The sequence below is a fragment of the Lissotriton vulgaris genome, chromosome 3_1 (assembly GCF_964263255.1).
Source record: "Lissotriton vulgaris chromosome 3_1, aLisVul1.2, whole genome shotgun sequence".
Taxonomy (NCBI): Eukaryota; Metazoa; Chordata; class Amphibia; order Caudata; family Salamandridae; genus Lissotriton; species Lissotriton vulgaris.
The window spans coordinates 2,136,628,176-2,136,649,984 of record NC_141689.1 but is presented as its reverse complement, the minus strand read 5'-3'; the positions used below and the strand labels follow the sequence as shown (position 1 = coordinate 2,136,649,984).

The following is a 21,809-nucleotide window of genomic DNA, read 5'->3' as shown; positions in this document are numbered from 1 at the left end:
CAAAAACCTCCCCAGCACTCCCAATTGCGCCACACCAAATCCCTTCAAAGTTTGACCTAAAAAATGACGTAGCTTGGTCATCCTTTGCTACTTACACTGAAGAAGCTATATGCAAGATTCTTAGTGCCCTGAAGCCTGCCAATCACCTCACCAATCCCCTTCCCACAATGGCTGTTAAAGACTTACCTCCACTGCTTCTGCCTCTCTGGACCAAGATCATTAACAGTTTTCTTTAACAAGGTTGTATCCCGGACACCCTCAAAGTTGGACAGGTATCACCCATTCTAAAGAAACCCACGGCTGACCCTACAGACCTAAACAACTATCGCCCTATTTCCAATATTCCTACCTTGGCCAAACTATTGGAAAAATGTGTACACCACCAACTGACAAGGCATATTGATCACGTTGACCTTCTTAACAAACACCAATCAGGCTTCCGAGCAGGTCACAGCACTGAATCAGCCATGACACACATAATTAACGACGCGCTACAAATCCTTGATCAGAACGGAGCATGCCTACTCATCCTGCTAGACCTCTCCTCAGCCTTTGATACGGTCAAACATGAGAACTTGATAGATCTTCTGAAACATAGAATGGGTCTATCAGGGTCCGTGCTAAACTGGTTTACCTCATTTCTCCAAAAACAGACACAAAAATTCAAGGTCAACAACACCCTGGCCAATCCAGCCCCAGTAATGTTGGGAGTCCTGCAAGGGTCCTCACTGTCCCCGACATTGTTTAATCTTGTCATGGAACCACTCACCAAAAGTATGGAAAAGACTTGAAAAAATTTAACCTTAACGTATTACCTTCTTCCAGCTACAACCTACTTCTGCCCCCGGCAGGTTCTTCGGAAGTCCATGATCTCACCAACCACTACCTCAATTCCATGACCTCGATAATAAGAGGTAGCCCCCCTTCAACTAAAGAGTCACCACAAAAGACTCTTAAGCCCTGGTACAATGGTCTACTCAACGAGTAGACCATACTTTTGGTGAGTGGTTCCATGACAAGAAATGCTACACGCGTCTAACGTGCAATATCACATGTACACTGACGACACACAACTATACCTTAAGATCCACACCCTAGAAGACATTAAATTGCCTAACACAACTCTTAGGAATACCCAGACATGGCTGGCAGAAAACCATCTCAAATTGAATGCCCTAAAAACCGAATTCCTCCTGATAGCTCCACCCGCCAAAGTCCCCATAATGCAAGACTGGATCAAACATCTTACGGCACTCAACGTTCAACCAACCATTGTTGACTGTGCAAAATCACTGGGAATAACTCTTGACAATAACCTCATTATGCAAAAACACATTAGCAATGCAACAAAGGGAGCAAACTTCCAGATAAACACACTAAGGAAGTTGGAACCCTTCCTGCCAGTCAATGACTTAAAGGTGGCAGTACAAGCTCTAGTTATTCATCGAGTGGAGAATGGAAGTGTCTCTGTGTGGCCTTCCAAAAGCTACAACAACACCTCTAAGAGCCTCAATAAATGCTGCAGGGAGACTCATCACTGGTTCGAAAAGAAGTTCCCACATCTCCCCAGACTTATAATCCTTGAATTGGCTACCACTGGAAGCCAGAATCCATTTGAAAATAGCGTGTATGACGCATAAAGCCATGCATCACAATGCACCCAGCTCTCTGTTACAGAAACTGACGATCTCTGGTGGGATAAGATCTTCAAGAAGTGCGGAAAACCTACTACTGAAACAGCAAAGATTCAACAAGAAGAAAACATGTAAATAAACCTTCTCAATGGCGCTCAGGCTATGGAATGCACTACCCCCAGAAACCAGACTGAACTCTTCTACTGCATCTTTCAAAAAGGATGCAAAATCGATTCTCATGGCAAAATTCACCTGAGCATAGACTAAAGAAATTTCGAGACCAAACGTACCCTCGCTACTAATCCTTACTATGACAAGGGTCTAACTGGACAACCTAGACATTATTTCTACCCTTTACCTGTTTCAACAGGATTTTTCTGGGTTGTACCCTACTGCTTAACTTTTACAAGATGTTATTTAAGTATTTAACTTGCATTTATTTTTTGTATAAGTAACCTTGCTTATTGTAAAGCGCTCTGATATCCGCAAGGGTCTTGTTCGCGCTCTGTAAAACGTTCAAAATAAATAAATAATAAAGGTTTAGCGCCTTAACCGCGGCGGTTTTTCCGCCGTGGTGCGGGCGTTCTAAAGAGTGGGCGGGGCTCCATCGGCCATTGGCCGACGGCAGAACTAGGAAGGTAGTGCTCCCGTCAGCACGCAAGGGGTTAGTGAGAATTTGAATATGTGTGGTACTTAAGACATTGGTAAAGAAAGGCCTCTGCTGTTCTTTTAGTTTAATAATATATTAACAAAGTCCTGATCCTCCAATTGTAAGGAGGGGATATACCACCGGTCCGCACGACAAAAAGGCAAACACTCCAATGAAATCCAGGCACACAAATACATGATAAATGTATTCTTCCATCAAAATGTGCAGACAAGTATCCGCCCCAGACGCATTTCGATTGCCTCCGCGATCTTGCTCACTATACATATCTATATATATTTTTTTCTTCATATTAATCTGAAGCAACTGCAAATAATGCAGTGTCACATTTGTGTACATTACTTATGTTTACAACCCTAGGTTTAATAACATTAATTGGAATTAGGTTGACTCTGCCATGTAGGTTAGGGATCGGTTTATATTCGCCTTTCCGCTCTGTTAACTTTGTGTGATGGTGTTAAATTAGGTGCCCAAGAATATTGTTACTGCTACTGGTGGGATTTTTCAAGATTGGCAAGTTGTTTGTTTCCGAAGTTAGATCTGCAATGAGTTAATTATTATGCAGTTGCAGCTTTTATTTCCTTACCCTTTCCAACTATTCTCAAAGCGTCTTTTGACATGTCTCCTTATTAAGAACAAGAGAGGGTCAAATTTGACTAAGGTGACAAAATTACTCCTTGTCACCAGCTATAAAATTTCCCAGTCCTTTACTTTCTTTTTACAAACCAGTGTGATTGTATACGTCAGTCGAATTGGTTTCATTGACTGGAATCAAAAGTACAGCTTCCAGAATCAATTAGTTTGTTAAATAAAAGCCAGGATTTGGACCTGGTTTCATTACTGACATGGCGCCATCTGGTAATGTTTTCCTTGAAGCATTCGCTGCATCTAGATTCATGACCTGATACAAAGTAATGTTTGGCCAATTCCTGGCCCTCCTGCTAGCACTCATGTTGTTGGCATTAGTTCTGTGTATTGATGAGAAGGCGATGGAGCGGAACAGAAAAACATATATTCATTCACTCTATGCCTTTGGGCCATCTTGATAGCAGATGTGTTGCTTGTTTATAGTGATTTCAACAACAAGAAGCAGAGTGCTTAGTTTCTCATAGCAGATATTGAATTGTGTGTTAAAGTAGCCTCATGGGAACGGTTCACCAGACAATTTTGCAACTGTGCAATATGAAGGATGCATCTTGTGCCAACGCACTATTTCTGTGCACCAGGAGTGGAATGATAAACTTGGTGGGGTTTCTAAATATGCTTCTTGTAGGGTTTGAAAGACCTCCAGATCTTTCTATGGTGTGCATGGCTTCCATAGAAAGTAGCTATCATAAATGAGGAACTCACGTCAGTTTTTTGCTGTGGTGGCGCCCCAGCAACAAGATGCAACACGTTTCATTGATTTGATGTCAGCATGGAGAAGGAACTGTTTTCCAGTTCTCATCCACCTTGTTTAAGTCTTCTCAAACTTGAGCTAAGTGATGGTAACGTGGTTAACTCTCTGACTCCAGAGATATGAAAGCATCAATGGAATGGCTTGTAATGTAATAGCATGTCCCCTCTCTTATCCCAAGTCTCTTCAAACCCAAATGAGGGAAGGAAATCTTAGGTGTCGTTTGCAATTGAGGATTTTTCTCTAACCTACAGATTTGCGAGTGAGATGGAAGTCTGTCGTGTTTTCTAGCAATTCTGATGCCAGCACTTCAGCTGTGGCGGCTCTCTTCTAGAAAATATAGAGCATAGCCGAGGCCTAGAAGGGAAGGGAAGGGTGTGGTGGATATGCAGAGGGTGAGGAAGACCATTTTGTGTATGGCTTTCCTTTGATTCATCTCCTTCTACACAACTGATGTCAGATAAGCTTACAGGATTGTACTTGCAAGGGATGCATTCTTAACAGAAAATAGTTGGTTTCCACTTTGAAGTTCCAATCGGCATCATAGTCGCCTCGGCGTTGGTGGAAAACCACTGCAATATTGATACATCCCCTCTATAATTCTATATACTGTACCTCAGAATCTTTAATTTTCTTATTGCTACTGTTAGGAGTGGCCCTCCTTTTTCTACATGCAGATATGTGAACAATTTTGCATGACCTAGCATCTGTAAATAAGCACCGTGGCTCGTTGCAAAGTATGTGCCCCAGAAAATGTGAAACAGTCATGTAAACAATAGTATGGTGAGTCCATTGCCACCAGAATTACTCAATTGCATGGATTTTCCATGCGGGCATAGATTTGCCTCATTTGCCAAATAATCCTTCATATCCAGAAAAATTGGGATTTTTAAGCAAAAATGTATTTTGTAGCTCAGGTGGAAAAAAATTATGGGTGACACTAGCCATTTTGCAAAAGATACAAACTAACTGTCTGTGGTTTCTTTCAGTTTTCAAGCATTAAAGAGAACTATTTTAGCCAGGTGGTGTTAACATGCCTAATTGGTTGACTTTAGTGGGAGATCTTTCGTGTGCAGCAAAGAACACAATTCTTTCTAAATATACCTCCAGGCTTTAGTGATGAATATTGTTTTCTTTGTCATAAAGATGTTTTGTTTCACTACTCATTTTTGCATTAGTGGTGCAGTTCTTAACGCAGCAGTTATGTCGAGATCACTCATAGAGAAGTGAGACCATGTTAAATCTCTTTATGGTTCCGATTGTTGCTGAATAATGTTTTGAATATAATTCAGTGAATGAGTGCATTTTCGTTTGTGAGAAGTCTCTGTATTTGTTATACCAGTGGGATCCCTTGTGTATCACTGTATTGAAGATAGTGTTTTTATTTCTATAACAGGATGCACATACTGTATACATTCACTTGTAATGTTTGATTTATGCAATATTCTTCTTTTTCTTTCATGCACCCCAGGAGCACAGACTACAACAGGAAGCTGAAAAATGTAAGTATGTGTGAGTGTTTACGTTTTGTTGATCATGACTGTATTTCCCCGGCCAGTGTCTGACTGTCACGTGCTCTGTCCGGGGTAGCCATTGTTTAAGACCTACTGCTGACTAAGGCTTGGATGTCGGCAGGAACCAGCGCGCGTCTTTAGACTGCTCCCACATACACGCCTCTCAAGCTGGCCTGCGTGGGAATATAATTGCAGCGCCGAGGCCCAATTATTTATTTTGGAAATACGCGTAGCCGACAGCATAGAGCTGCGAGGACTTGCTGTACGTGGTCGCCCACGCAGTGTTCCCCTGTGGAGCACGTGCAGGTGCTGGGGTTTGTTCTGAAGTTGAGGACACGGGAGGGCGGGCCCGGACTCCTGACGGCGCGCGCGGACTGCTTACGGCGCGCGCTCTCTTTCTGAAAGGAAAGCAGAAACGCGCGCATTTAGAAATAGCGCCCGGTGAGCTGTACCTTGCTGTTGAATGCGGTGTAAATCTGTTTAGATGAAAAAACAGAACTCGGCAAGGCTCCCTATTCAGATCCCACTTGCGGGTATTGGACCAACTCTCAAATATTTCTTGTCCTATATCCTCAGTATGACTACAACAAAGTGTACGTATTTGTGGGAATACCGCATCCGAACCTGCAGTATGCTAATTCCGTGTTCACGCAGTGGCTTGCTGGTGGAGGCCCGGAGAAGCAATGCATTCATTGCTAATTGTCGGATCAAATATGCTATTCATGAATTATGTTAGCTGGCATCGCGGGCGAGCGTTTAGAAATAGTTTGTGGTTTTCTTGTCGGCTGCAAATTATTGAATGTAGTGTGGCCCACGGCCATGAGCGGCGGGTGATTCCCCAAGCATTTATCGAATAACATACATACTGTAAAAATGAAACCGCTTGCCGAATGATCGATATATGTTAATGCGCAGGACGAGTACGATAACTCTCTGCATGTCTGGTTGTTTTTAAAGTGTTTCATTTTCAGTTGTATGGTCCAGTAGCACTTTAGTGAACTGGATGGCGGTTCGGTTCTGGAGTACTCAGCCTGAACAGAAATGGTTTGTTCTTATTGCATTTTCTTCTTATATTTATATATTTACAGATGATTCATATATGGTAGTGATGCCTGTGTCAAAGCACATTGGGAGGTTATGTTTTGAGTCAGTTTTTGCTTTTTCTATTTGATTGGGGCATAGCTATTAATAGTGCAGCAGGTGCCGTGGCACCAGGGTGCCCACAGTACACAAAGCGCCTGGCACAGTTAGGCATGCAACACAGTGTCTGGCACTTCCCGAAAAGGTTAAGTTATGTTCTCAGGTGGTGAAACCCAAACTTCACCATAATTCACCAACTGCGCAGGATACTGAAGAGAGCATGCCTGTGTACTGTTGGATTTTAAAGTCATATATAGGTTCTCTTTGACCGGGATCGAGATGGATTGATGTAGTCTTAAAAACTGTTCTACATCTGTTGGGCGTTCAATGTCCCAGTGAGTGAAAACCATAAAGAAATGCACAAAGTCAGTCATTTCTTGCTATGACATATACGTACATCCCTTAGCAATAGTTGGGCCAAGATCAGGAAAATAAGATATACTAATGCGATAGTATGTTACCTGCCCTTTTACATGAGGACAGGCTAGAGGGCAGAGGTTGTTGGGTAGCTTAAGTCGTTTCCCGGCTGCTATGTCTCCGCAAATGTCAGGACCCTTAAGGTCGGGTCGTGGAGCCTTTGGCTGTAGTGGAATGGAAGCAAAAAAGACACAGAGGATAGACGGAATGCAGAGCAAATCAAACATTCACCCCTAGTCAAGAGATCTGGGTTAAATCCATTGTTCTTTTGCTTACCATGCCACCCCAATTTAGACCCATCCATATGCATATCTGTCTTGACTCTGTTACTCATGGGAACAGTGCAGCCCAAACTGCCAAGCCAGGACCTCCCTGAACCGGAAACAAGCATCCTGGGACGGGTTTCGGGGCATCACTCCTCATCAGCCAGGCTAGGTTGAATACAGTGGTACAGTGAGCCCGGGACCCACGTCTAGGCGTACTCGGCGCACTTAGGGTGAGAAAGCAAAAGACACAGAGGATGAATGGAATGCAGAGCAAATCAAACGTTCACCTCTAGTCAAGAGATCTGGGTTAAATCCATTGTTCTTTTGCTCACCATACCCAAGGTTGAAGGGGTGAGGGCACTCAGTTGCATAGGAGACAAGTGTCTTTATTCCTGTTTGAGGGAAGATGTTGCCTCCAAGGTCTGAACAATACATCATCACCTGATCCAACTCACTTCAGCCAGCTCTTCCACTCCACCCCCTACTGGATGATATGGCCCTAAGTAGATACCTCCTTAGCCCTCCAACACCCATCCTCATCCCTCAAGCGCCTACATGCGTTAGCAGAACAGTCATGTCCACCCAGTCCGAAGGTTCTTTTCTCAGCCCATGCCTCTGGTGGAAGTCTGCAGGTTGCAGGGGTCAGGTACATGTATGCAATACATTTTGGAGGACACAATGTGTGAGTTTTTGATGGAATAAACTCACTGACTGCTTTTACAGTATTCACGATCTTAAGAGAAAGCATCACCTACACTAGACGCGTGATTCAGACCAAAGCATTTACGCCCTCCCATTTCAACATCAGGGACTCCTTTCCGCATGAACACCTTTTCAAACTTGAGCAGAGAACCTTGTTTGTAGTGTTTTACAACACTGACCAGACATGAAAACAACACCTCTAGTAAAGCTGCTGCTGTGTAAAGGCTCAGTTTGAAAATACAGGCTGTGTGGTGTTACTGGATGGAGTACTGCTAATCCGGTCCGCTCTGCTCCCTTGACAATTTGATGAGTGAAAACGATGGCAACATTTAAACCTTTAGCTTTGTAACGGCGCAGTGTGGGTGGGGGCAGCAGTATGTTTGGTGCAAGGGCAACACATTGGATAAAAGTGCAGCTGAGAGCCAAAGGCAGTATCCTAAAGAAAGGTGGCATTGATGGACTTAGAATGTCCCAGAGTTAAAACCACATGAATGTCTCTCATTCCGCCCAGTGAGACAGGGGCCTATGAAAGACTGTCCAACTTAGAGCTAAGCGCCAGAAACCCCTTCCACTCCAGTATCGAGGACCAGACCCCATGCGCTAAGCCAATGAGCCCAAGGTTAAGTACTGGAAGCTGCTTTCTTAGATCTTCCAGGATGTCCAGCAGGAAGATGTGTGGAATATGATGCAAGCACAGGGGATGGCTTCAGTAACAGGCGGGGGGGCCACAGGAGAAATCCTTGGGCCAATTCTAGATACGGAAATGTAATTAGGGACCTGGGAGAAAATGGGGTGGTGCTTAAGCTGCAATGGATATGATGGACCATTTTATAATATAGAAAAAAAGCTTTAGTAACAATCTCGAGGTGTACCCTACAATGGGGCTTTGGTGGTGATGACCACCAGGGAGGCTCACACCCCCTGATTTTTGGGCCGGGTGGTGCAGTCGAGCCTTTAAGCTATTTTTGGGCTAGGGTGAGGGGTACATAGACAGCCATTTCGGAGCCTTGTCACCATTTTGGAAGGTGCCACGGCTGCCGAAATCTCCGGTAGTAAGGGAACGTTTTTGCCCACCCTCCCACCCAATGTTTAGGGGTTTGGGGTGTCTTTTGTGGGTTTTTTTCCCCCCCTAAGGTATATATTGCCTTGGTACGTTTTCTTTGGGAACAGGTGCATCAGGGGGTTAATGTTATATATTTTGGTTGTTGCTTGAAGCAGGTGCATGGCGTCGGTTGCCTTTTTTCACCAGTTTGTTACTGTTTAATTTTTGTTTGGGGACAGGTAGGTAAGGAGGTTAGGTTGATTATACTTAGTTAGAGAAGAGGTTACAGGGTTTTAAGAGTTAACAGTTATTGATCGAGTAGGTAGATCTTTAGATAAGTTGAGAAGCAGGTTACAACGTTTTTAAAGGGGGGAAAGTTATTGATTAATTTGGGTATGTTAAATAAAGTGTAATTGTGTTTGGGTAAAACATTAGGGGTGGGGGGAGGTGGATACGAAGATGTATTTTTTATAGTTCGATGTAGTAAAGGCAAGGTTATGTTTGTGTAAGGTGCACCTGTCTTCAGTAAAGCAGCCTTTCACACTTATAGTGAATCAATTGTGGTTCGTTCCGTGCACTTCGGCCCAATGCACAGAAGGCCTTCATTTGCTGGAAAGCTAAAAAGGGGGAGACCCTGGTAGATAATCCCAGAGGCCCTCTGGCCTACAACAACTCACACATTGATATAACTGAACCCTATGGCCCTGCCATGTTGGAAACATACCGGTGAGACTGATCCAACGTAACTCCTTCAGCACACATGACATCTCCAGATGTGGATGCTGCAGCCTAGAAAGACGGTACATCGCGCAAATCCCTGAAGCCCAGTGAATGCAGAAAAAGTGAGTCCGATGCAGATGAGTGTCAAAAGTTGCCTGGAGAGTGCAACACAGGGTCCCACAGCCCTTATCTTGTACAGTGCGAGGAGAAGTGAACAGTGAAATCGGCAGCACCAGAACCCTCAAAGAGGCAATGCAAGCCTGGCACAAGGCCACAGCTCAGAAGCATGGGCGGGTAAGTCAATAGAGCTTAAGTAGCAGAGCTGGCGGTTTCTGAACCGGGCCCATTCCTAGCTCATGTGGGACCACAGTGAATACATGTTGCCCAATAGCACCTTTATTTAGAGCAAATTTTCTGGTAAGCGCTCGTTCACGCATTACTGCAGTGCAGGTGTCCAATTTGAGTTTATTAGCGCAGTACTGCAAAATAGACATGAGAACCCCTTTTTTCCTGCCTCTCAATCTGCATGTAACCATAACTTTACACAGGGAAGCAGCTCTCCTTGAGTCACAAGATCACTTCAGTGTGATTTTACCCTACTGCACAAATACACCCCCTTGCATCCTGGTTTCGGTTAAATACCCTTTGGAAATGCAATTACACATGAAACCACACCATGGCGTAAACCCTACTTGCAGATGTACAGAGTATAATCTATTTATCACCATTGTTGAGGGAGATGGAGGGGAACCATGACTCTCTCAATGCTTCACTCAAGATAATTAATTGTATCCTATATGATATAATATAGTTATTGATGCATTTGTATTTTTTATTTTATTCCATGTATTCATTTAAAAAGCCCATCCTTACACTTGTAACTAATGAGTGGAATCGCTGTGCTGAGAAGGACTTTGTGGTGAACACACACTAGATAGGATTCTGCTATCCATGGACTTGGATTTGGTTCAAAGGAAAGGGTTATGCTCACAGAAGGCAGTACAGGAAAGGTATCTTGTGTCTGTGTGCATTTTAACACCGCTTTAGAAAGCAAGACAAGATTGTATTAGGCTGTTTTTAAGGTTTAGAAGGAGTTAGGAATTTTCTTTGCATTCTGGATGAATGTTCTTATTATTGTAACAACTACAGGTCATTGTTGCTACGCTAGAGTAGTGAATAAGAAAGATACATAGATATCATGCTTGTTGTCACTTTCATTAACGTCTCAGAAGTGGAGGTCCAATTAAAGTATCCTTTAAGAGGTTTGGGCAGTCTCCAGATGGACCTATCCTTTCTAATAGCTCTTGTATGACAGTGAACCCCCTTTCTTTTTTCTTGTCTCTGCAGGCTCATGGGCCTTTAAAAGTCTGGGCTCATGTCAGAAGTTCAGTGACGTTTTGTGCTAATGCACTGGACTAACTTGTCCCCTGTTTTCTAGCACCAGCTGCACTCATTCGTGACTGGGTGTAACCCCACAATCCATGGAAATCCATGTTGCTGACTTTGTGAGACAGCGTGCCATAGTCTTACTAGTACACTGTACAGTAGGCAGAATGTTGATGGCTGCCAATGGATCAGAGCCAAGAATATTGTCAGAAGCAGTCTGTTATTAAATGGCCTGTCCTTCTCCCTCAGGCACCCCTCGCTGTGAGGAAGGTGTTCAGTGTGGCATGCTGTGTTACAATTGTGCCCCACAACTTCAGAGCAGCCTATAAGCCAAGGAACGAGTGCGCTTCAAAGAAAATGTTCTTTCAAGCCTTTTGTTGATCCTGACATCCTTGGGGTGGATTTCGCTTATCTCCTTGCCTTCAGTACTCCTGTTTTCGCTGACTTCGTTTTAGCTGGCCTTAGGATTCTGCGCACTTTACCACAGCTAATCAGTGCTAAAGTACTTGTGCTCTCTCCCTTAAACGTAGTGGAATTGGATTACACCCAATTGGCACATTTAGTTTCCTTGGAAGCCCCTAGTAAAGTGGTGGGCCTGTAAATTAAATTATACCAATGGGCATGTTGATTACATCAAACTGGGGCAGCCCTATTCCCCAGAACCTGTGGCCAATAAACAGTGTAGCAGCTACAACAGTTCAGGGAAAATAAATTCTTTAAAAAAAGGTAACACTAATGATACTGTAATGAAATCACGAAAATGTATGACTCAGTGCAACAATGGTGAAACGAAAAATAAGGTACCCACATTAGATTCTTGTAGAACACTTTTTTGTTATTGAATATATTTTTTGTAAAGCATGAAGAATGCAGAATCCAAAATAAACAGACAATTGACGCTTACAAGGTTACACATAGCATATAATAATGCAAGTCACAGTGTAAATAAAAAACACACACAATGGCGGAGGAAAAAACAATGCAAATATTTCACTGTATTATAATAAGATCAGAATGCAATGTATGCTTCCTCTTGGTTTGCCAAAGGAGAACGTCGACTGCGTTTCAACCTTATTGATTTGTTAGGTCATCATCAAGACATGAAACAGTGTTTGAGTGCAACCAAAAAAGTCAGGTCAAGAAATGATATCCTCTAGGTGAAAAATTGCACCAATTTATCTTCCTAATCTCAAGAAACCGTAGTTGTGCTACCACGGGTATCCAAAATTACACTGGTACTTAGGGATTAAATTACCGAACACGAGTATCAAATTCCAAGAAACTCACCGGAAGTTCTAACCAGTTCACATATTAAAGTCTCAGGGAATTGCATTCACCTTGGGTTGCCAAACGTGAAACTCTTTGACCGGTTAATGTGTCGCCCACTTAAGTAGCCCTTTAAGGCCCTTTTAAACATCCCTCAGTTCTTCCACTTCAGCCTATGTCTGCAGTTTTAATCTGCCATTTCGACTTGGCAAAATAAACCTTTTACCAGGCCCAAACCTTCTTTCTTAATACATAGAAGTTGCCTCTGGGTAGGCCACAAACAGTCCATAGGGCAGGGTGCAGTGTATCTGAAAAGTCGGTCATGTACTTTCAAGTTTTACATGACCCAGCACTGAAAACTCTTTTAATTTGTTTTTCACTACTGCAAGGCCTGCCTCTCCCAGACAGCAACATTGAGCACCTTATTGCATTTAAAAAGTGATAACGTTCAGTTGGTAGCAGGTAGGAAAGTTGAGCTGGGTCTCAAAAGAATTGTAATTTAAAACCCTCTTTAATGGTAAAATTGGATTTTAAGACACAATAATGAAAATGACACTTTTAGAAAGCTGCCATTATTTTGTCCGAACCATTTGGTGGCTGAAGCCTGGGCCACATGACTAGGTGTAGCTGGCATTTGTTCTTTGTGTATTGCGCCGACATAGTGAGACAAAGGGGGAATAGGTGCTGGCAGGTTAGGCCATCTCGGTCAGGATTAGAGGGAGGAGTTACCCCATCACAAAGGGTTTCACACTAGCCTTTTGTGCACCCAGGCAAGCTGGGACCAGGGCAGGGAGGAGGGAAATTCTGGACTCCTCTTTAGCGGTAAGACTCTAGAATCTTCTCCCACTTCAAAGTGGGCACCAGGTATAAATAGTAGACCCTCGGAGCCAAATCTTCAGATCGTTTCTGGATTTGTGAACTCTACCAGGAAGGACTGCCTAGCTGTGAAGTCTGCCCTGCTGACCTGCTTGCTGGCCAAAGACTGTTTTGCTATCCAAGGCCTTCTGTTGCTGCCCCAGGACTCTTCTGATGTCATAAGCTGCCCTGCTAAATTAAGCATGCCTCTGTGGACCCAGGACTCCAAGGAATCTCCAAGGGTCAGTTGGCTGGTCACCTATTCAAGCCACAGAGACGTAACCGGCTCCTTCCATGTCGACATAACTCCACGGATCTTTATGCAGCACAGCGCAGCTCTCTATAGACGCCGTCCCAGTGTGACGCAGGTCGCCCTCAATGCGGACGCATCTCAGCACAAGTCCTCGCAAGCCCCTGAGTCTCCTTCAACAACAACACAGGGTCTCGTATCTCATCAGCTCGTCAATGGCTCATCAACCTGTTGCAGCACGATGCATCTCCTCGTTGAAGGCTCATCAGTCCGCTGCTGCGCAACGCATCTCGACACCAGACCTTGCATCGCAGCTCCTTGTGTACAGTTCCTTGTGGACAGTTCCTTGTGGACAGTACCTTGACACCGGTCTACAGATCGAAATAAGGACTTTGCATCTTGGCGCCCAAGCCCACAGGTACTATTCAGTGCATTTAATTCTGTATCCTCATTGTGCTTCAATGTGGTTAATCAGAATTTGTGACTTGAACTTGGTCTACTGCAACATGTTAAACATAGTTGGTGTTTCTTAGCTCTTCATTTTCACAAAACCTTTAGATTTCATATCTCGGGGTCTACTAATTGGATTGTCGTTGTTTTGGTGTCAAATAACTTATTACATGTTACTCTCTTTTTCTAAATTGTTGTGGTATTTTTCTTGTGTTTTCCCTTTGCTACTGTTTGTATGGTGCATAAATACTTTACACATTGCCTCTCAGTTAAGCCTGACCGCTTTTGTGCCAAGCTACCAGAAGGTTGAGCACATGTTAATTTGGGGTTTGCTTGGGTTTCATCTTGACAAGAATTGTGGTTACTGCTTGAGTAGGGTTTCACCCACCCCCAAACAATAACCCAATTTTGCTGCACCCAATTAAAATGGGGAAGGCAGATCTTAATATTTTAGTGAAGCACTGTTAGCAGTGAGCATTTGAGGCTTGCAACAAACCGTTAATGTGTTGGTATGGCTAGCAACAGTACTTAATTTGAGCCAGTGGGCCCATCTGCACTCATTTTTGTTGACCAGCAATTTTTCGCATCAGATCATTTACGGGAGTGAGAGAGAGGAAAAACACCAAAATGGAAAGAGTGAGGAAAATAAAGACCGGAAAACCTTCATAAAGGGAGAAAGCAGGAACCTACAAGAGTGAGATAAACAGACAGGGACTAGCTGGTAGTGGCATCAGGTGTCATATTTTAATAAGTAGCACAATTCAGAGCAGCCCAGAATGAAACATGCGTATTCTAATAGAAATAGTTATTAAGCTAAACATGACATCGATAGGGGTAACTCAAACAGCACTTAGTAAAAAAGTAGCGCAATGAAGGGATGTAGGCTGATATGGGAGGCAGCGAGGAATGTGCCTCGTAAAAAGACAAATAATGTAGACTTGGAGTCCACATGGTTTACTAAGGCCAGCCCTTCTTGTAGATCTGGATAGGACACAACCTGTGCAAAAGAGCTCGAGAGGTTCTCCCGGGAAATAAGCTCTCGTTTGTCTCAGGATTCTGTTGATTCTATGGTGTTTGGTTTTTGTTTTGCCTAAGGTGTTCTTTATTGACGATTGATTTTCGATTGTCCTTACATTGGAACTGAAATCTCGGAGTGCGACGTTTGCAGTCCTGATGGCCGTGTCTGGTCTTTCTGCTTTAATGGCGCTTTCTTCTCAGGCTGTTCACTTTGAGGAACCTGTGAAGAAAGATTGAACACATAAGTTTTCCTTCAAAGTTGTAGTGCTTTTTCGTGTGGTTGGACCATTTGCAGAGACTAAAATCTGAAGATTCCGTCCGTTGGTTTTTGAAAAGTCCAACTTGCCGCAAGCTTATATGTGATAAAGCAATAAAGAGATTCTCAAGGAAGAGGGCGTAGTGTTGCTACTCGAGGGAGGTGCATCTCAAGAGGGGCCAGGATTCAATCCACGTGACTGTCAAGGGGACAGTTCTTCTCCTGAGCATCTTAGAAATGAGTTGGGAAGGTGCATCAGGTGCAGAACATGTTGCCTTGCACAGACCTAGTTTAATGACCCTTCTTGTGCAGTTCATTGCATAGTCCCGGCCTTGTTCCTGTTCAGTTTCCGACTGTTTCTCTTCTTAGCCTCAGAGGTTGCACACAACTTTTTTATAATAGATCTAAGCCTTAAAACATACTGAGCCCCAGTGCCAACTTAAATATCAAATTTGCTGCTTGGCATACCGTGGCACTGATTTTTGAATTGGTTTTGAAACTGCAGTGAAGGTAAACACTACATGCAGAGATTAAATAGCACAAGTATCGAGCGTTCTGTACCTTGCCTACGGGAAACCTGTTCCCATGGAAACATAGCAAAGCTATATTTTCTGAAAAGAAAATATTGGTATTATGCAGAAACCTGGGTGTGTGGTAGGCACCGTTCCACCGTGTTTGCATAAGCCTAGTGCTCTTCTAAGTGTCCAGGATGTTGTTCAAATATTATTTTCTTGTACTTGTCAGATAATTCGCCAGATAACACTGCAAAGGTATCTGCGATACCTTTCGCTATTTCTGAGTTTTCCCTCCGTGAGAACTGGTGTAGGATAGGTGTGCTAGGAATCACCAGCTTTTCAGCGAGAGCTTCCTGGTCAGTTGTTACTACCGTCACACATGAGTATGCCAGTTTTTTTTGGTAACTGTGGTCTACCAGGGGACACAGAGAAACAGAAGACTTTTTGTTTTTAAACTACACATTAAAAAAAATTATTGTAGGGTTTATTTAATTTCGGTTTCCAAGATTATACGACCCATAATCATGATGAAATAAATTAGATTTTCGAAACCCCGTGAAACGTACTACATTGTGAGAAATCTAAAGCAAAAAACATTCCTGAAAACTACAGTGTGTTGGTATTTCTACCGTATACTACTTTCTGTCCTCAGTGTGAGTCCAGACAATGTGAGGGAACAGTAGAGAAACAAAGAACTTTACAACGTTTAGTCTTGCTAATTTATTTTTTGATCTCTCTCCCATTCTCCTGGCCGGGTTGAATTTTGTGAATAGAAGAGAAGTGGATTTAATTAGCGAAGTTTTGTGATGAAGAATGGTTCTGTGTACAACGCACAGAGATGTAAAGGATATTTACTTATGGAAGGCAGTTACTGCACACTTGCTGAACCATGGTGTTTGTTGGATTGGCCTATAGGGCAATCAGGCAGTGCCCGATGGGCTGGGCTGAGAGGTTAGTGTGTGGGGGACGGGTCTTTTTAGGAGTGTGTGCCCGTTTTTTAACGAGGTTTTTACCGTTGATTTTTCTGATATCACTACAAAACTTGCCTGCAGCAAACACAAGATGCATGCAGTCTTCTTACCTTGCAAAATACCCACACAGAATGTCTTTACAAGTTCAAAACTGCCCTGATTGGTGAATGTGTTTTAATTTTTTTTTTTTTATTTGTGCTCCGGTTCCATAATGGAGGACACTTTTATTTTAGTGTCTGGGCATATACATTTTCCCCTATTTGAGCCAAGATATGATTTTTTCTCTGTAGTTTAATATTAACCACAATGCAGCTAAAATCCCAAGTACATGATGGCAGCCCCCACAATGCAGCTAAAATCCCAAGTACATGATGGCAGCCCCCACAATGTAGCTAAAATCCCAAGTTCATGATGGCAGCCCTTCATTTTGCGTTTCTTCTTGCTGCTGTTCTGTGTTTGAGAATTGATCACAGGTATTGAGATTATTAGAGGATTGAAATTGAACATACGTAAAAATTGTCAAACTGAAAAAAGATGATCGGTGAAATGCTTGCTCTGTTGTCAGCAATCGTTTGGGCTGCATTTCATTCCATCCTTTTTTTGCCCTCTAAAGAAGTGTAGATCAGGGCCAATCCTATGTAAATCAGGCTTCGTACTACTCTTATAAGAGCAGTCCAACCCAAACTGCCAGGCCATCTGTATACGGAGCATACGTAGGCCCATACCAGGCATGCCCGCTTTTGTGAGGAGCAGCCTGTGACTGGTGGCAATTCGATCACGCGACCCATGTATGGGCATACCGATCGCACTTAGGGCATCTGACTGAAATACAAGGGTAGTGTATGTCTATTACTGACTTTTACAATCGCTCCAACTATCACCTTTGCGTTTCCCACCCTGTCCCAATGTTTAAAAACATACTTGGCATCCTTTCATGTGCTTCCACCACCATCTGACCCTTCACTGAGGATTACTGACTGACATTGCCTCTCTGAGGGACGGCACTATGTGAAATTGGCCCTCTGTGAAATTGGCCCTCTGAGAGCTGCTGCTAACACAGACTGCATTTCACGGACATGCTGGGGTCTCTTCAGACATGTGGCTGATAGGTTGGAGCAGTGATGCTCAAAGTATGGTCTGGGGGCCGCATGCGGCTCTCCTAACCTTTACGTGCGGCCTTCTGGGCAGCAGCAGCAGTGGGTTACTGTTTACTCGACTCAGCACTAACATTTAAAAAAAAGTTAAATAAACAGCGAGCACTTCTTTAAAGGCTAATTGCAATTAGGGAAATAAAGTAACAAGAACCTTAACTTTAGAAACACCTTCATTTTAAAATTGATAGTCTTTTAAAAATCCAAAGTGTGAATTTCATTAACCTGTTGAACCATTTCACCGTACTAAATCAGATTATAGCAGTGCATTCAGAAGTATTTTTTTTAAAGTGATATTTTTTTAACATGAATTTAGAAACGTTCACGCTCTCTTTACCCCCCCCCCCCCCCCCCCACTCACACCCTGACAACAATGCCATTAGTGATTACATCCTAACACAGGAAAACATATTGTACAGCATGCATCCTAAAGTCATGCATTTCGAGGTTCCCTGATATGTGATAATGAAGAAAAAAGAGGGAAATCCAAATAAAACAATTTCCCGGGCTCACACAATTTGGCCAAGTACGGTAGCCTGGATTCATCCCAGGTTTTCGGGTTTCACATTGCACAATTGAGTTCAGCCACTAGATGTACATGCTTCGCTTCCTCTATACCCACTTCCACCTCTCCCTCGCTGGCATTAGTGCGGCCCTCTGTCACATCAAGGACCAAACTTTTCGGTTTCTGGAAAAATGTTTGCGACTACCCATAGGTTAGAGGTTTCAGAGTGCCATCCACATGCCACAATCTCCCTTTGTCTGTGGAGACCTGGATGAGGTGGGGAATACCGTCATGCAGTCGCTTCCCAGTGACGTCACAGCAGCGACAATCAAGCTTTTGTTTTTCAATACTGTGTGATTGGGTAGCCAATGGATATCAGGATTTCAGACCCCTAACTCAGGTTCAAACCATTGCCAACAATACAAAGCTACAATATAGTTTATTATGTCAATTCTTGTTCTTTATTGGTGAGTGGAAAAAGCATTTTATCATTTTGCAACTTGGGCACAAAAGGCAGAGGCAAACTTTCATACGTTTTCCATCGCCTGGAAGCCAGGATACTGAGCGTGACATGTGCTGCTATTTGAAGATCCCACTGGTGAAATAGATATTAGATGTATTTTAAGTAAATGTCTGATAAGGGAAGCCAAGAGCTTTGCGTTGATTGAAACTAATGTATGTATTAAAAGCGCCTAGCAGTCGATGTAATGTGAAGTACTGAAATGTAATTTTTTAGCTATACTCAATTAACTTCATCGTAACCTGGGATCAATGATTGTTTGTAAATTGGTTACTGTTTCGTTTTAAAAAAAGTCTTAACTTTTGGCTTTCTGTTCTGGAGTTTTATTTCCGACTGGAATGTAGCGGGCCATACACGTGGCCTCCATTTTAAGCGAGGTGAAAGTTGCATCGGAAACCGTCCCTGGCTAATAACACTTGTCCGTTTCTGCAGGTGCTAGTCACGATTTACTGGCTGGGGAAGGCCGCGAACAGCTGCACGTCGTACAGCGGCGCCACGCTGGACCTGAAGGAGTTCGAAGGTTTACTGGCCCAGATGAGGAAGGTAAGGCAGGTGCGTGAGTGACGTGTTATGGGAGTGAGTGAGTGCGGCCGTTCCGCTCGGGCCTCCCGGCGCGTGTGCCTGGAGGGGAAACAGGTGTCCGCGAGCGTCTCATACTCCGGGCCAGTCATAACTTTCAGGCCATAATGCATTCATAGCTATTCTGTGTACGGGCTGCAGGGGGAAGCGCGCAGCAGGCTGCCGACCCCTGTTCCTGGCTGCCAGAAGTTAGATTCCGAGCTTTACTAAAACAATAAACAATCTGTGCTTTGAAGTCAAGTGCAAGGGCAGCAGCATGGCGGGGGAGCCGCCCGAGCCGGGTTTCCTTTGGGCTTTAGGCGGACGGCAGTGGCAGCTGCTGAACCTATGGTAAAATTATGCGGTGTGATTCCCCACCCTCAGTTGCACGGAGAGAGCAACATGAGCAGGTCAGTCTCACGTTCCATCTAACTGGCGGAAGCCTCCACCGGTGGGAGTGTTGAAAAACAGTGGTGCGGTGCTTTTTTGGTACAGACTTGACAAAACCATTAGGTTATAGGATCCGAGGCAGTGCTAAAGGGATGCTCGACAAATATTCCAGTTCTTCGTGGTCTGACTGCCCCCAGAAACTGTTTGGGGAGCAGGGTCTGCACCAGAAGATTACGTTGATTTTCTGTAATTTTGCGTCACAGGGGCAGGCTGACAAAATTATCAGTTATTATACAGCAGAGGATACATTCCCTCTGGGTAATATGAAGGGCCACTGGAATATGAAGAGGGGAGGTTCAAATTATGTAGCAGCAGTGGTTGAAGTGGGGAAAAACGTAGGTGAACTGGGGGCGTAGAAGCAGAGGGTGGGAATAACCCGAGGATTGGGTCAGTGGGCAGAATGAGAGGTGTGTCCAGAAAGAGCAAACCATCCCAATGTTGAGTATTTGGTTGTCATTTCACTTACCAGTTACAGCCTACTACATTATTTAATTGAACCACTGGAAACACATTTTTATTTAAGGTTTAATATGAGTTATTGACATTAAAATACATTCACAAAGTGGGATAAGTTTCCGATCACAGCATGTCCCAAATACTCATAAAAGTGGAATCACAAGCCATTTGAGTCAGAGCCATATAGTTTGTCATTTGAACTTTTCCTCTCTTTTTCCACAAAAGCTGTACAAACCTAAATGGCTCAATATCCTGCTTCGCAAATGTTTTCCACATAATTATGGCTCTGCCACATTTGCCACGTAATCATTTGCTGCATAATCTGACGATTTTTACAAAAACATTTTTTGTACCTCAAACATATCATAAGTTAATAAGAACGAGAGGAGTTTGCCTAATGGCTAGGGCGGTCAAGCTCACATCTGGGGAACCGGGTCTCTGCAAGGACTCGCAACATTCAGTGCTTCTGGGCAAATCACTTAATCTCCCCGTGCCTAAGAAAAATGAATGTGTCCTCATGTAATGCAACTGGTGCTTGTGTATAGCGCTCTGATACCCAATACCTTTGGGTCAAGTTTGTGCTATATAAAACTCAGTTAAAAAAAAAATGTGACTTGTGTTGTCTCGAAGTGAAGGGCTGTTAAGTTGTAAATACCACACATACTGCAAGTACAGTTCTTAAAGCAGGGGCGGCCCTAGGCTCATGGTGGCCCTGGGCAGGGAGAGTAGGTAGGGGGGCCCCTGAAGAGGGGGTCCGGCGGGGCGGAGCGTGGAGGCCAGTGAAGAGGAGGTGGGGGGGGGATGGGGGGGGGACAGGGTGTTTGGAAGTGGAACAGAGCCAGAGGCCGCCAAATCCCTGCCAGGGGCCGCCATGCAAATATGTATCCATCCTCAGAAGATTAATATATTAAGGATATATATTGGCTTGGTGGCCCCTGGGGGTTTGGTGGCCCTGTGCAGGTGCACAGCTTGCACATGCCTAAGGCCGCCCCTGCTTAAAGTATTTATTCAGATGAATGCTAAAGACCCCCATCATTTACAGACAGCAGGGCTCAACTGACTCAACATTAAAAACATTCCCCCAGCCCAGATGAGGTTGTATTGTGTTGTCATTGATGACCACCAAATTGGTCAGATCACTCAGACAACGATGACCGAGACAATGTTCCAACACTAAATTTACAATGCTGCAGAATAGATCATAACAAGGGGCCTTTGCAAAAGTTGACTGGTCACCTTTCTCACTGCTGTATTTGTATGTTACACTGATACTAATGAGGCAAAATCTTTGTAAAGACTGTTAGTATGTGTAAAAATGTAAAAAGAATAACGTATCAGAAAATGTACCACATTACGCTGCAGCCTTTTGTCTGCTGCATAATTTTGTCAACACTGCCACATTATTTTGTCCTCCATTGCAGCATAATTCCAGTGGCCCCAAAGCAGGTACCACATGTTAAAAGTGCTTTCACATGAAGCAGAGAGACTGTGAAGTTTGCAGACTTAGTTTGGTGTGCATGCAAATACGGCATTTCTGATCCCTGGTGAGTTGCCCTTCTGCTGAAGCAAGGCCAAAGAAGGTACCAATGGGTGAGGCGGACTGACCTCAAGGGTCCTGTGACCTCAGTGAAAGAGTCACTGTTGCTCTAGGGTGTGCTGCTTAGTAGACCTGCGCACATGACTGGAGGAGAACTTCAGTATGGAT

General features: G+C 43.8%; 1 protein-coding gene across 7 annotated transcripts in view; it reads left to right on the top strand.

The window, feature by feature from the left end:
* The window catches only part of LIMCH1 (LIM and calponin homology domains 1), an 892,718-nt gene that overhangs the window by 446,814 nt on the left and 424,095 nt on the right, over positions 1–21,809 (top strand). For all 7 annotated transcript variants that reach the window (XM_086962709.1, XM_086962710.1, XM_086962708.1 and 4 more), the window contains exons 5-6: positions 5,169–5,199; positions 19,073–19,183. In XM_086962709.1, the coding sequence (XP_086818835.1) occupies positions 5,169–5,199; positions 19,073–19,183 (142 nt within the window). The remainder of the gene's footprint in view (positions 1–5,168; positions 5,200–19,072; positions 19,184–21,809) is intronic.